Source organism: Melospiza melodia, chromosome 3 (assembly GCF_035770615.1).
Source record: "Melospiza melodia melodia isolate bMelMel2 chromosome 3, bMelMel2.pri, whole genome shotgun sequence".
Taxonomy (NCBI): Eukaryota; Metazoa; Chordata; class Aves; order Passeriformes; family Passerellidae; genus Melospiza; species Melospiza melodia.
The window spans coordinates 1,888,824-1,905,643 of record NC_086196.1 but is presented as its reverse complement, the minus strand read 5'-3'; the positions used below and the strand labels follow the sequence as shown (position 1 = coordinate 1,905,643).

The window sequence follows — 16,820 nt, the reverse complement described above, 5'->3', positions numbered from 1 at the left end:
ACTATGCTGTTGGAAAATGTATTTATATTATTAAGACAAAGTCTGTCTTAGAGGAAGGTTTGAAAAAAAGCACCTCAGCAACTACAGAAGCAGAAATAGAAGAACAGCTTGTGGGGCTCTACTACAACTCTCATAAGTAATTACGTCATATACCATCACCCAGAAAGTTAAAAAAAAAACCACAGGAAAGGGAGACAACTGAAAGTTAATTACTAAACACAGAACCTTCTCTTAATTGACAGAGATATTTCTCTCCCCAAATATAAGTTAAAAGGCACAAGCAATTTGCATGTTTTTCATCTGGGCATGCCGAACACATAGTGAAGGTGTTCAGCTTGCTAATTATTAAACTGAAAGAGGTAAAAGCACAATTACCTTGGTGCTATTTGTCCTCTTATTTTTTAGGCATTATTTTGCTTAGAATTCAAATCCCAGCTAGTTTTAGAAAAAGACCTAGAAAAACCTAGAAAATGCATGGAGAGCCTCTGGTTACATCCATAAACTATTTTAGAACAAATAAAGTTATTTAAAACACCAGCAACCAATTTCATTAAGCCTCATGCTTTGCCACATACAGTAACAGAAATTACCATTCTTTAGGTTTGCCTTTAATCTTTCAACATTTTGCATTTAACAGGCTCTATCCGATTGGATCATTGGTATCAAATTTCTCTCTTGCATCCTAACATAAGTGAACTTGCTGTAGTTCTAGGCTACATTTCTCTCTATTCAGATATTCAATCATGTCTCAATTCAGTGTTGTCATCCCAACACTCATATTTTAGTCTGTTTACTTAAAAAGAGCATTCAGCAGTTGGCTATTAAACAAGCATTTCATGAATGTGGCGGGATGTTCATTACGGTAAATTTTTATCCACTGCCAGGAAATCTAATTTACCTATTCTTTTAACTATCAGACTGGCATATGGGCAGATTAAAAATAGGAAGACAGCCAGAAATAACTGTGTCTAATCTGGAAATATGTACATTTCCTGCAACATAGGTGACTTAAACTTGGTCTCTCAACAAGTGAAATGAGACATTACAATACTTCTATAGTTCAACTAGATTACATTTTTGCATTAGCCATCTTTATCAACTTCTCCCACTGCCCTTTTAATTGTGATGACAACTGATAATCTTCATCCTCAATAGAGAGATTACTCAATTGCTATTTTAAACTTGTCTACTCAGCACTGTCAAATTGGCAGATGCCTTCCATCTGATTGATACTCCAGTGAAAGAACAAGGCAACATCTACCACACTGTGTCTAATAACCACCACCGTCCTTTTACCAGTTGTCACAGTACTGTCACTATGTGGGAAAGGAGAGGAACCAAGGCTATACTTTCTCCTGAATATGTTGGCAAACCTGAGCAGAACTCTGAGTTCCTGCTGTCACACTGACATGATGACCAATTCTGGCTGGGTATCCAAAAGCAGAGTTCAGTCACTGCACAAGTTTCACCAAAAACATTATGCAAATTCCCAGTCTGCAGAATGGGGATTATGAAGTTTTATCATCTTAACTATTACAGATTCATAAACAGAAATTACTTTTTATCCCTACAATTCTCTTCATAAGACCAACCCTGCAACAATTTAAAAAAAAATAAAGAAGTTCAGATTGTGTCTTTTGTGATTCTGAACATTTACTCTCTACTTGTACCTATCCTTGTGTTCCCTGTATTAAAAACCTGTATATCACCACAGGCTCCTGAAACAAGCACTCAGTGACAGGACCAGCACTGGTGGATAGGGGCAGAGCAATGTGGACTTCAGGAGTGTTTGATGCTCTGCTGCACTGACACGCTTGTTTCCAAACTGGAGAGGCACGGATTGGATGGATGGACCACACTGTGGATAAAGAACTGGCTGTATGGCCACAGCAAAGAGTTTTGGTCAAAGGCTCATTGTCCACATGGAGAGCAGAGGTGCCCCTCAGGGGTCAGTGCTGGGGCTGACTGAACACCTTTGCTGGTGACAGGGAAAGTGGGACCAAGCGCTCCCTCGGCACATTTGCTGATGACACCAAGCTGTGTGGTGAAGCCAACATGCTGGAGGGAAGGGATGCCACCCAGAGGGACCCTGACAGGATGGAGGTGAGGGCTGTGCAAACCTCATGGAGCTCAGAGGTGCTATTGGTGCAAGGCTCTAGACCTGAGTCAGCGCAATCCCAGACACACCGACAGGCTGGGCAGAGAAAGCACTGGGAGCAGCCCTGCAGAGAAACACTTGGGTGTGATGGCTGAAGAAAGACACCATGAGCCAGCAGGGTGAGCTCACAGCCCAGAAAGCCAGATGGAATCCTGAGCTGCATCACAAGGAGCATGAGCCAGCAGGGTAAAGGAGGTGATTCTTCCCCTTTATTCTGCTCTTGTGGGACCCCATCTACAGTACTGCATCCAATTCTGGGTTCCCAACATAAGAAGGACATGGAATTGTGAGAGCAATTGTGAGAGTTCAGGGCCATGAAGTTGACAAGAGGACTGGAGCACTTCCCTATGAACACAGGCTGAGAAATTGGGGCCATCAGCCTGGAGAAGAGAAGGTTGTGTGGAAACCTCACAGCAACCTTCCAGTATCTGAAGGGGCCTACAGGGAATCCAGAGAGACTCATGATCAGGAACTGCAGTGATAGCACAAGAAGTAACGGGTACACAGTGAAACCAGGAATGTTTAGGTTAAGTATTAGGAAGAAATTCTTTATTGTGAGGGCAATGAAACACTGGAACAGGGTGCCCAGGAAGGCTGTGGATGCCACAAACCTGGCACTGTTCAAAGCCAGGCTGAATAAGGCCTTGAGCAACCTGTTCTCGTAGGAGGTGTCCCTGCCCATGGCAAGGGGGGGGTTAAGACTAGATGATCTTAAAGTTTCATTCCAACCCCCTAACATTCTATGAATCACAAGACTGAGGAACTCCTTATTCATGATTTAATGCCTGATCACTGAATGTACTTTACCAATTCACTGAAACAATTATTTGGTCTGTTAGATATACAAACACCAAACAGGATTTGTCTACTTGACAGAACCCATTCTCTCCATCATTCTGAAAAACAGAAGAGGAATCCTTCCCGAATCTGGGGTTTTTTTTTGATATACAGGACACTGAGAATGCTACACCAGCTCAAATGAAAACTGCTCTATTCATCCAAAAGAAAACAGAGAGTTACAAATAAAGACTGGTCTTTATCCTAAAGAATTTTACTTCAGGGAGTTAAGGTTCTCAAAGCAGCAAATGCACCTATCCAGCAGTTAGGAGAGAAGGAACACCAGGAGTCAGTGTTTGAAGATGGATGGAGCTTTGGTAGTGGTCTGTATAACATGAGTTCCTACTGTATGAACTGTATGACTGGTTCAGAATGAGTAATAATCAAGTGAGAGCTACATTAGTTAGCACAGGATTTTCCTATTTCTCTAATAAATGTTTAGTTTACCTACATACAAGAAATCATAAAGCTAGAAATATTGTATACCAGAAGACTGTACAACAGTAACAGAAGAGAAGATGGAAGAGACATTTGACCAAACTATTTTCACCAAAAAAGGCACATGTTTTTGCAAGTTTGGTCCAATTACCAACTGGATCAGGTCTACTTTCAGAGAACAGTTTTATAAAGCTCCGCTGCTTTTTTGACATTACATATATCTTCTTTCTGAAAGTCTTTGCCAAGTACAAGGTATTATTAGATTAACTCTTCACAAATGAAAGCAGTGTACTTCATCCTTAGAGATGAAAGACCTGAGAAATAATACCCTGGAGTTGTATTTAACGTATATTTGGAAGAATAAACATAAAAAAAATATTTCATACCTCTAAAAAAGACTTGCATACTTCCTAAAACACGACACATTAAGTTGGTAACCAATGCAAAAAGCACAGACCTAATAAAATGGGAAATGCTCTCTCAAAAGACCGTTTCAAGCCATACTGTTTACCTGTTATTTAAACTAAAATTTGCAAATTGTTATACATCATCATTGCAAAGAAGCTGGTGGCCTAAGAACCTCAGGCTAGTTTTCCTCTTGAAAACTATAGAAATAAACACACTGTATTATACTTGTGCAAGGATATGCATGGAGGCCTTTAAAAGACACCAATTAAAAATGTTTGACCTCTGAGTATTAACTTTTCACTAGAAGTGTTTCCTAGAGAAACGGTGGTTTGCCGATAGAAGGGGTTTTCTCTGCAACTTCAGTAAAAGCATCAAGTAACTTAACTCCACAAAATATGTGCATCAGGGTAACTATGACACTAAGTATCTATTTGCTGAACTTCCATGGAGAGATGAGCTTTTGTCAACATGCTGAAGTTTTAGTAATTTTTATCCCTCCATCTACATTTTGCATGTTCTTAACAGCCTCAATTTGTTAGCTTCATAGAACTATCACTTTTCTCTTTAATATTTGTACTTGGAAGGAGAAACGTTTTAAGTTAAATCCTGAGTCTTAGATAGACTGTCACCTTCTTAGCAAATTCTTATTAGATTACTACCTTCCCTGCAATTAAAAACTAAAAAAATCCCATATGTTCCAAAGACATAGCAACAAAGCAAAAAGGAAAGAGGAAAATAGGAAAAAAATAACATCAAGAACTGCAAAAAACTGTTCTCAAAAGTAAAAAGTAGAAAATAACTGAAAATAGCATTGAAAATATAAGAGCTGCTTCCAACAGAAAGAGAATATGCTACTTTTCGTTATCTACATGGGATACAATAAATCACAATAGTCTTAAGCTGCAACAAGATATTAAGTTATACTGCAAGAGTGGCCAGAAGAAATTATTGAAGGCAAAGAAAACTGAACTGACACATTAAGTCGTTAACCAATGCAAAAAGCACAGACCTAATATTATGCAGAGAGCTTTTTTTAATCTTCTTCAATGGATAGTTTTGAGAACAGATTAAACAAGCATTTGTAGCTATGGCCTATCAATAATCAATGCTGCTTTGGAATCATGGTCTAGCTGGCTTATTTCAATACAGGAAAATCTATTAATAAAACCTTCTAGTACAGATCTCAACAGTTCCAACAAAGACCAGCTCCAATCTAGTATGATGCTGGGGCTTGATGCCATTATTGAGGACAAGGATTAGAACATTTATGTTCACTCATCAGATTTACCCTAAACAGCAAGGGTGCTTTCTTCTAAAAATGTATTACGCACATTTTAACTGGATAGGTACATTTACTGTTTTATTTGAAAGCAAGACAATTTCCCTAACTCCATGCAGTTTAGTTAAAAAGGAAAAAAAAAAAAAAACCAGGAGGTTTTGCTTCTATCCATCCAAAGAGATAATGTGACTGTTTGACATGTCAGGTCTCCCAGTGATGAAGTAGCACAAAAATGCCTGAGGCAGCTGAAAGTCTGCATGATGACAGAGTGGTGGCAGGTGTTTCTCTTCATGCATTTGGGAATCTGTGTGATGCACTATATTTTAGCAGATTCCTTGCTATTTCTGGCAGCTGTACATCTCTCCCTGAATACCAGAACATCTGGAGGCCACAGGTATGAAAGTAAAATCAAAGGTACCGGAAGTTATAATGGGAATCTTGCACTTGTGGTAATGTATTTACAAAAAAATAGGAAGTAAGAAAATGGAATAGGAAATAGGAAATGAAAAAAGATAGAAACATAGTAACAGAAACTTTTAAGTGTTACCTCAGTGTAAAAATCCCTCACTGGACTCAACAGAAAACACTTTCTACTGAAAGTGGAAGCATACCCAAAAGAAGAGACACATACTTGATTAGACAGGGCATAATTGAACTGAAAGCTCCGAAAATATCAACTTACTAACAATTAAATTCCATCAGTTTGTGCCTGTATCATGTCTGTTGAGCTAAACAAAATCTAAGATGGATACCTACCTATCCACTCAGTGAAGAGTTTGATTAAAGTTGTCTGGAGTAAGAAATCAGGCAGGATATTAACAAAACAGGAAATGTCTTCTTACTTATATTAAAAAGGCACCTGATGTTTTGCTGGTGGTGTTTCTCACCATCAGTGAACGCTAATCTTATGGTCACATCACAACTGCAGGTGTTCAATGAAATAGCAAAAAACATCCTTCAAAGGCTCTTGAAGTCTTTAGACACAGAATTACTCCTGGCAAGGGATCATATCTAACTCCTGCAGGAAAAAATAAAGCAGCCTACTGAAACACTTCCTTGTCACTAGATTAAGACAGACTCTAGGTTTGGATAAATCCAGAACATCTAGGTAAAAGGTTTAAGAAATGCTTTATTTCAAATTTTATGGATAGAACTGAAGATTATTTCTGTCATCTGGTGTCTGAAGAGGAAGTTGAGAATACAGAGATTAAAAGTGAGGAAGACAATGACAGCTGAAGTGGGTGACAGCACCAGAAAGTGCAAGTCTGTGAGGTATAAAAACTGAATGCCAATTATAGTAAGATTAACAGGAGAATTTGTTAGAGAAAACATAAGCCTAACCTCCAACAGAAACAAACCTCCAGCAGAAACCTGTACTATACAGTGATTACAAATATGTAATAATAATAATAAAAAGGGTTTTATGTAGAGACATGCAGGTCTGCTTTTAGGAGGGACATCTTAGATTATAGATCCCCAAAACTTACCAAGATCTACTCTAGCATGACAGCACACCCAAAAATAGGGTAAGACCTTAAGGTCCCAATACCTCACTAGAACCTCAACACACAGTAAAAATCAGCTTAAAGCAGTAGGAACAAACTGTACAGGCAGAGCAGTTAAAAACAATTTTTCTTCATAAGAAGTTTTGGGGTATCTTTTAAAATACCCCAAAATTTTTATTCCCCCCCCCCCCCATTTTCCTGTCATCATTACACCTTTTCTGCTACTAGTGTTACGAATATTCAAGGTTACTACTGGGTAAACTGCCAACACTAGAAGGATATTAATGTGTCTACTAACAGCTAAGCACACTTTTAACACATTTTAACACATCTTTTTCATAACAGGCAGACATAATAAGACAATCAAGAAATGAACCAAAAATGCATTTAAAGGTATTGAGGAAAGGCCACACAACCATCCAAATTGTATCTTATGCTCATAATACAGGCCACTTTATGCTCACAACTTGCACATTAGTAGAACAAACCAAACTGCTTTACACTTTTGGAGAATTTGTACCACAAAGTACAGCAGGAGAAAAAAACCCCAACCCTTAGAAGCAGATTCAGGAAAGAAATGAAGTGTCAAAATAACAAAGGAGGGAAGACTCAAAACATGTCAACTACAGAAAAACAGTCAGAAGAGGTAGAAGCACCACAAAGATTTCACAACCACCTGGCGACAACAGAAAATTTGTTACCAGTCTGAAATCTGTTTTTATTTATACAAAATAAATTTTTTAAAAAAGGGGCACACTGTGTAGTGACAACTGGAAGGGAACACAGCCCATAGCGAGGAGCTCTGATATACCCACCAGCAGCACATTCACCTAGCTCTCAAGCACAAAAACCTGGACACACATTTTGCTCTTCTCCAACTGAATATAAACAACTGGTCACCTTTAAGAGCCAAGTCTGAAAATAATTGAATCAGCCACCACACGGTGACAAGAAGAGCAATCTTCTTCAGATCATTCTGAATTCTTGCAAAATTTACACTTGCAAGTTTTAGTCACTACAACTGAAGACACTTGTTTTGTCTGCCACAGTCTGCACTCACACAGTTTGTGAAAACATAATTGTTTCTCAAGGATTTGCTCATTATCGAATTGCAATGGAAGAGCACAAATCACAATTAAAAAATCATTTTACATACACCCACATGGATGTGAATTCCACTTGCTAACATTGCAGGCTGACAATGGAGAACAGAACTACAATCACACAGATCTAGTACAGATTTACGGTCCAGTCTATAATCCCCTTAAAATTTAAGAATAATTGCATCGTTTCACAGAGCAATCAGCAGCAACACACAAACATATTTATAGCTAATGAAATGCTGCATATAAAATACATCAAAGTAAACTTTATTCTTACAAGAGAACAGGTCTATAACATTTTCTGTCAAGGTACAAGGGTCTTGTTTTCCTGTGTTTTTAATAGTTATTCTACACTGTTGGGTTATAAACAATAAAGTATTTCAAACGGAGGTATTGCAAAACGAGATAAAGGACTTGGCTATACAGCTCCCACTTCATTTAATAAGAACAGAATACTTAAATCCTTTATTTGCCTTTGAACCTAAGGATCTTTCCACTCTTTACTGCACATTCTTTAGCTTTCATCAGTTTGATTTGACATGAAGCTTATTTCTTGAACACTGTTATCCACTTCATTAAAAAAATAAAAGTTAATTTATGGCAACAAGCTAGGTGACTGCTGGGCTCCAGTGACCACCTGGCAAAACCAAACAAGGACACCAGACCAAGATCTGTGCAGTTATTACATGAGTAGAAACTAAGCAGGAAAAAAAAATATTGTGAAATACTGAGAGAAATACTAAAATATTTCTTCATTACTGAGCTTCTAGACCCAAGATATAAATAAGTGATATATATTCAATTTATATATATAATAAACAACAACTCTCAGTTTCATATATTTGACCAAATCCCTCTTTCATGCATATATTTTCAAAGACTTGATTCCAGAAAGCATGGCAGATAGCTTTAAACTGTTATTTGGAAGACATTTCTGAGATGGCTTTTATATTACATGGTTTTTCTACACCTCGTGTCATGCAGTGCAAGCTAAGTAGCTAAGCCTACTCTCTGAATCACGAATACTATTTTGTGTTAGCCCAAATAAAGGATTAAAACTGCAGAAGAGGCTGGATAAGTATTCTGGCACCACAAGCACAGGTGAACAGATTTAAAAAACGCCTGCTGAACCAGTACAAAAATGCTTGCATAACAACACTTTTTAATACATTAAGCATCTGTTTAGTCCTCTGTTCAAAATTTGAAAAGCAGGATCTTTCAACATTGAATGGCATGTCTCAACCCTCAGAGTTACACATCAGCCTTCAGGCTGCAAAAACAGATACAGCCGTACTATAAATCTTGGTATGGAAGGAAGAGTAACTCGTTTCAAAACAGCATGATTTCTATGTCAGTTTCCACACAACTGATTTGCTTAGTGAGACTTGTTTTGAAAAGGTGCATGGTTAAAAAACATAGTAAACTTGGGCTTTACAATGGACTTTTGTAACAGTCATTAAAGTAATGAGAAGAATATTCATACTTGTTAAACTTGAAATCAATCAATCAACTCTAGAAGCCACTCGCTAAGAACACGCAACCACGATTTCAGTGATAAATCTGCTTTAGACATCAGTAATCTACTCTGTACATGTCAAGGATGGTGTCTTCATTCCCACCTACCCAACACTACTTCAGTTCAATGAACAGCTCATTCACAAGCCGAGCCGCAGCCAGGAAAGGCACATTTCCACCTCTCAGTGTAAGAAGTTAAGAAAGTAGACACAAAGATAAAATAGACTCAGAACACACTGATCTGAACCAACATAAACCGATCTCTCTGTGCTTAACCCAATGTTTCTGTGCATCAACATGGACATTCTAACCAGGCACAACATGATAAATGTTGACCAGAGCAAAACGAACCTGACATATGAATACCGTATATACAACATAAAATAAAACTATGCTTAAAATATTTAGTAGCAAATCTTCCTGGTTAGTAGGAAGTAGAGCCCAGTTTAATCCAGAAGCGACAGATGCGAAATTAGCATGCTACAATGGCCACCAAGAATCAACTCCTTAACAAACCAGATACAAAATCATAAATAAAACACATTTCAAACTAACCATGTGAATTCACTCTTACTCATTCCACCTTTATATAATTTGCCTGACCATCCATGAATGGGCGACAGTAATGTGTAAACAAACACTATCACTTGTACCAGCCAGACTATTAAACAAAGTAAAGCTACACAAGTAGCGGTTTCTGTGGCCTGAAATATTGGAGAACTTGTTTTATACACTGGGATGCACCCAATGCTATCCAAGAAAGGACATCTAAGAGAAATCAAGGCCATGTATAGACATAGATATGACTAAAATGGTCTGCTTTTTTAGCAGTCCGTGGAGCTAGTACCACAAAGTTTGTTTAGGAACAAATACTCAGCAGGTTCACCAGCTCAGAAGAAACACCTGCAAACAAGCCCTGCCTCAGGAGCAGCCCAAGCTCCGGGAAGCGGGCCTGTACCCGACGGCTGAATAATGACACACAATGGTGCTTCAAGCAGTGCCGGCTCGGGAGCCCTCGCCCGAGGTGGGACTGCGCTCCCTTGATAGGGCAAGAAAACGGGGAGCGACACCACAGACCTGTCACCAGCAGCACCACCCTCACCTTCCCGGCATGGCAGAAACTCCACTATCCCTCCCGAGTAGGAGACAGGGAAGGGAGCGGGGGGAGGAAGGGGACACAGGGCAGGAGCCCCGCGCCGAGGGACGCGGGACGGACTGCAGCTCCTGGCCGGCCCCTCGGGGGAGCGGCGGAGCCCCCACCTCCCGGGCCGCCGCCTCCCTCCCTTCGCCCCCAGGGGAGGAGGGGTGTCGGAGCCACGGGGACGGGGGGGCCCCCGGTCCGCCACCGCCAGGAACAAAGGGCCCTTCGATAAGCCGAGCCGCAGAGCACAACAAAGGGGCCTGGAGACCGCGAGAACCGGGGCGGGGGGAGGCGAAGCGGGGGATGGGGATTACGGGCCGGGCCGGAACGGCAGCGGGCGCGGGGGCCACTCCGCCTCAGCCCACAACGCGCGGCGGCGGCGATCGCCCGGCCGGGTCCCGAGCACCGAGGCCCCGCTCCCCCCTCCCGCGCCGGCCGCAGCACCGGGCCGCCGGCTGCGGGTTCCCCGCGGCGGGGGCGGCGCTGGTCCCGCCCGGCGCCCGCGCTCCGGCCTGGCCAAGCTCTCTCTCACACACACATACACACACACACACCCCGCCGGGGAGGGGAGGGAGCGGGCGGGGGCAGGGCACGGAGGAAGGGAAGGGAAAAGGGAAGAGGCGGCCTGACCTGGCAGAGCTGCTTGCAGTACTCGGTGGCCGCCTGCACGGCCGGCTCGCGGCTCTCCCGCAGCCCCGTCTCCAGCTCCAGCAGCCGCTCCCGCAGGCGCCGCAGCTCCAGGAGGTCGCCGCCCGGGCCGCCGCTCTCCCGCTCGGCCTCCTCGTCCGCCATCTTCGCACCCCGCTCCGTCGCGTACGCAGCCCCCCCGCCCCCCTTTCCTCCCTGCCTGCCTCCCCCGGCTCCCCCCGCTCCGCTCCGGGTCACGTGATTACACAATGCCACGTTCCAGGGACGGGGGGTCACGTGCGGAGGAGATGGAGACGCGCGGGAGCGCGCGGCGCGCGCGCGCGCGCACCGCCCGCCGTCCCCCCGCGGCGCAAAGGACTGGGGCCGGGGAGGGGGCGGGGCCTCCGCGCCTCACGTGACGCCACGCCACGCGCGCCAGGGCGCGCCCCCGCGCGGCCACGTGACGGGGCCCTCCCCCGCCCGCGCGGCGACGCGTTTTGGCGGCAAAGCGGCCGCAAATGGCGGCGGCCTCGGGGGCGGTGACGGAGGGCTGGATTGCTCCGGTCTGCCCGCTGATCTTCGAGTTCAGAATCGCGGAATCAGTTAGGTTGGGAAAGACCTCCCACATCATCGAATCCAGCCCATAACTGAGCGCCATGAGATCAACTAGACCGTGGCACTAAGGGTCACATCCAATCCTTCCTCTCACTTGAGAGCGCCATATGGCGCGAGCCGCTGCTGGACGGGCCGTGGCCCACACCACCGAGGTTTTGTGGCTTGTTGATTACCTCACCTTTCTTCCTTTGCAGGAAGTGTGTTAGCCTCAAGGATGCCACTGAGTTGTCTTCCCACCTGGATCATCCTGCTTTCGTAATTGGAAATGGGAAGTGCAGCTTGGCGGTTCAAATGAAGCAGTTGAGATCTGGAAGTTCTGGAGGGCTTTGTTGCCCTTGCATGCTAGGCCAAACACCCTCTCACACACTGGTGATGTACTCACAGTAGTGCCAAGCTCCAGTCATGGACATTGTCCTTCCCTGCATCTACTGAATTAGCTGAGGAGACTCCTTCGTCTGTCACAGGTGTTGGAAGTACTGGAGACGGGCCTGAGGCATTGATTCTGGTGAGAAGGAAAACATGGATCTGATGGACACTGAATTGGCATGGATACATGTTTTGCAGCCTTCTAGGTTGCACTGGTTGACGTGTGTTGATGGCTTCACACTCCCCACATTGCCAGCCCTCACTGAGGAATTGAGGAGGAAATGTGTTACAGCAGCGAGAGCCCTGTCTGAGCTGAACTGAATCATTTCTCATAGCCAGCCAGCGCTGTCTTAAACTGGGCATTTCACATCATCTGAAAAATGAGGAATGCTGGTGCTTTGCACTAACTTATATTGGGTGTAACAGCATTTTGACTGGAAGAGGCTACCAGCAGACCCCTAATCATGCCTTTCAGTCTTGCACTGATCCAGGTGTAACTCAGTATCCCATACCCACTACCTTGTCTTGCATGACCATGGGATTGATCTTATGTTCTCTTTTTTTTTTTTTGGTCACAAAAAGACAAGTGGCACTACCTGCTTCTTGCACACAGTTGAAAGCTGAGGCATATGGTGAAATGAATACTAAATCAGAGCTAGGAAGAAAAGAGGTTCTTCCAGAACTGTTAGTTTGCAAGTGTAGACATTCACAGTGAGAGCACTGAATATGCAACATTTTGGAGACAGGTGTGGGAATCTGGTCCAAAAATGGCCACATTTTGGGTCATAGCAGTGAACCCAAAGTGGTATGTTTCTTGTTTTCCATACAAGCGTCCAAGTAGGTATCTTATTTGTGACTTGTAAGCCTGAAACATTTTTAAGTTTCTTGACTTTTTTTGCACAGGAAATCCATTCTGTTACAAGCAGCAGAAGAGAAAACTTCCAGCTTTTCCGTTTAAGGTTAGTGTAGCACCAAGTAAATCTGGTTTGCATGTATCCCTTGCTACCGAACCACCTGTAATGCCAGTTCTAGTCAGCCATGCAAATACTAGAAACAATGGCATGAAGACCTGGTTATTCTTTTTCAATCGCTTAATATATCTGCAGGATCTAAAATACGTCCTCCTCTGGATAACTCTGTCCTATACTGTGCCATTTGCAATTATTTTCACTTAAGGGTGAATCACAATACCCCAATTGATAGTCTGTCCTTGCTTTAGCTTGCTGTATTGTTTCTGCCTTGACCAGGGGGTGTCCTGAATTGAGCCCAGGCCAGGAAGGAAGGAGAAGGGGAGTATGGGTTTCTCAATCATGCCAATGGTTAGCACTTGGAGAGGGTAGAGTAAGCACTGTTTGTTTTCTTCTCCTCGGGGTCAAGCCAGAAGTAGCCTGTCCTTCAGTCCTTCAATGCTGCCCTGAAGAGGACTTGCACTTTAACCTCCAAGAGCTTTGTGCAAGGGAGGACTCCTGTCTTTAATCATGACTCACAGGCAGAGAATTGCTAATCTTATATCTAAGAGACACAGAAAATAATAATTAAGTAGAAGGAATGACCACAAACAGTAGTGAAAAACAAAGGAGTTGTTTTTTCTTGACAATAGTGAGAATGTGATGACAGCTACTGATTCAAGTGTGGCAATGGCCTGAGAAAGAGGAAAAGGAAAAAGAGCAACTGCAAGGCCTTGCTATTCATCCTGCATTTGACTCCTGACAGAAGCTACACTATGGTGGATAGAGCCCATGGAAGAGAAGAGCTGTTGCTTAATGTTGACAGGAGAAAGAGATTGTGCAGAGCAGAAGTTCTTTTCAGATACCTGTTTTCCTCATGGGCCTCTGGGGCAGGCTGTGTGACAGTGGAAGAATGTGAATATAAGAGAGAGGAGGCTTACATTGCAGAAGAAGAAACATTGACTGTAATTGTAACTATAGTCAAATAACTCGCTTGCTGTTAAAACAGAAAAATACAGAGAAGAGAGAAGCAGATGAGTAAGATGCATGTATTGGGATGGACAATTAAAGGAGGGATGAAAAAAATGAACTCAGCCAAAACAGTCCAAGAACAAAGACTGTGAAGATGGTGAGAAAGAACAAAAAAAGGATGAAGACTGGAAGGGGAAGGACCTGACTTTTACACCAGTTCAAAGATGGAATTTTTTGTCAAGAAGTCCTGAAAGTCTTGTTACTTGGGTGTGCTAGAAATAAATATTTAAGATAAGGGCTTGTTGCAGTAAGTGCTCCTCACCATCAGAAAGTGCTTTGGGGTTCAATTACACTCTTCCCTGTTCTCTTACTCTTGCCTCTTCCTTGACTGATTTATTATTTCCGCAGCGTGGTGTTTTCCTGGCTCCATACCTTGAATCTCATGTCTCAAAGCTGTCATTTAGAGGAGGCACATCAGATACTCTTTATGGTTTGGGATGCAGGGCCAGGTTAGAAATGCATAAGAGGTAAGGGAGTCTTCATGACGAGTTGTTTGAAATAGCTTTAAATAATTTAAAAAATTAGTCTCCCACGATTTGATTTTAGGTAGTGGACGAGGGAAATGGAGCAAGTAGCATAAGAAGTATCAGAGGTTAGAATGATGACAGTGAAGAGAGAGGGTTCCAATAGTGATGACAGTGCAGCTTAGACTGTACTTAGCCAGCAGTTGGGAGGAGGACTAACTCTTCCCGGGAGAATGTCATGTTAGCCAGAAACAGCTGTGATATGTGTGTATCACTGGAGCCCTGGCAACAAAACTAGATCTTTTAGGGATAGCAGAAGATATGACAGAATAAAGATTAGGATGGGATCACACAAATATTAAAACACTCAAGGCGTTTGGGAAGTTAAGGGGATTAATGGAGGATTAGAATTTGCAGTATGATAGATATTTAAGAAACAAACAGCAACAGGACAAATAAAGTAGAACTTGTTAGAGTCGTTATTGGGAAAATGTGTCCAAGAACTTCTGTTGGAGAGCATGAAGATGTGCTGGAGATGTTTGGCTTCAAGTCTGGAGGGAAATAGTTTTTAGAAGAATAATTAGGAAAAATACTACTTGGAACAAAAATAGATTGATAACTAAGGTTCTTAATTTCTTAGGTCAAACTTTGAGAAGTTAAGGGAATGAGCTGGTGATGACAAATGCATCTAGGTGGTTGAGAACTTGCTTGTGGAAAAAGTTTGGCAGCTGCCAAATCTCTCTGAAAAAACATATCTGTAATTCAAGTCTCAAACAAGAGTGACAGTCAGTCCCAGCTTGATAAATAGCCACTTCAAAAGGATTATTGGGAACAATCAAAAGCTTGGAAGGAAAGGAACAATATGATTACTTGAAAAATATTAAGAAGGGTAGGAGTAAAGTGAGAATTTTGAGAAGCTCAGCTTCCTTTACAAAGGAAATTAAAGCAGGGGCTAATGAGAAAGAAGATATGAAAAGTTTTCACATTTGAGATGAAAGAAAAGAACCTATCACATACCCATCTGAAACATCAGAAAATCTTTATTCATCCAGGAATTTCCATTAATGGTGTAGGGGAAAAAATGAGCTATAATAATGAAATGTGCTGATGATACAAAACAGTGAGACAATTTCAATATGAGAAGGATCAAGACTAGATGACCTTCAGAACCTTAATAACAGAATGGATTAATTTTAATAACACAACATGCAAGGAGACTGATAGCAATACTTTCTGCTGGAGAAGAACCTCATTAGTTGGAAGTAACAGTGGGTAGGATGTGCTCGTTGCATTAGTTGAGGATGACCAAGTCATAGATATAATCCAGCTGCAAAAAAAGTTGCTAAAATCACATGACATGCCCGGTCAGCTATTTCCATTAGATATTGCAGAAAAAAAACATTGGTCTCACCTCATCTGAAATGATTTATGCAATTCTGGTCACTATTATTCAGAAAAGGTGAGATAGCACCACAGGAGGTACAGAGAGGACTCAAAGAAAGATCAGTAAAATGGAGAGTCTGTTTCATGAGAAGAGAATAAAAATGGTTCATTTAGCCTAGAGAAACAAAAGGTGAAAAGAAGTGTAATTTCAGTCTGGAAACAGTAGAAGTAAGCATTAGTTAGGAGAAAAGCTTTTCAAGCTGAAGGGTGGTAGTGTGTGAAGAAAAATGGGTTAACTGATTACTGAATATGTTCAAATAGACATAGCTGTCATGTTAGACAATAAATAGTGCTATTTCTGAGGCATGGAAGTGTTCCTTCACAAGGTTACAAAAGAAATGTCATGAAAATGGTAGAGTGGTAGATTTGTGCAAAGGGATCTGATAATGAAAATTAATTGCAAATTTAACATAAACTCCAAAAAAGGCAAGAAAATGAATCTTATGTAGTCACATCTTCTTTAATGATACTGCTGCCTTCTGTCAAGGCTGGGTCCACATTCACCTGTATTCAAAATCACTGATATAGGTCTATCTATCACTCAGTGATCAACGTGACCTGTATGTCTGACAGCAAGAAAAAACCAACTGAGCAGAGTCTCTGCATAAGCTGGGGGGAGAAATGGAAAAAGTTTTTGCAATATCCATTTTCAGGTTGCAGAAAGGAGCAAATTAATGATGAGGGAGGACAGCACATTTGGAAATACAGCCTGGGTTATGGCTTGAGCTGTTTTTTCAGAAGGAAATATTACAAAATATTTTCAGAGCCATCTTAAAAGCAAGGCAGTGGATGTGTTCTCATTTACATAATTTAATACAAACCACAGTGCTAATACCTGTAATTAATGGTGCCTTTCTACCTTTCCAATTGTGTTTTCTGTTTATCATTTTCCTTTGTTCGCTTCCCTGCCTTAGTGCACACTGCCTAAACCCTCAATAGTTT

The 16,820-nt window shown here is 42.1% G+C and overlaps 1 protein-coding gene across 1 annotated transcript in view; it reads right to left on the bottom strand.

The window, feature by feature from the left end:
• The window catches only part of ZNF292 (zinc finger protein 292), a 49,224-nt gene extending 38,033 nt beyond the window's left edge, over positions 1 to 11,191 (bottom strand). Inside the window, exon 1 of the mRNA XM_063150613.1 lies at positions 11,015 to 11,191. Coding sequence (XP_063006683.1) covers positions 11,015 to 11,176 — 162 coding nt within the window. The 5' untranslated portion in view covers positions 11,177 to 11,191. The remainder of the gene's footprint in view (positions 1 to 11,014) is intronic.
• Positions 11,192 to 16,820: the final 5,629 nt, after the last annotated feature.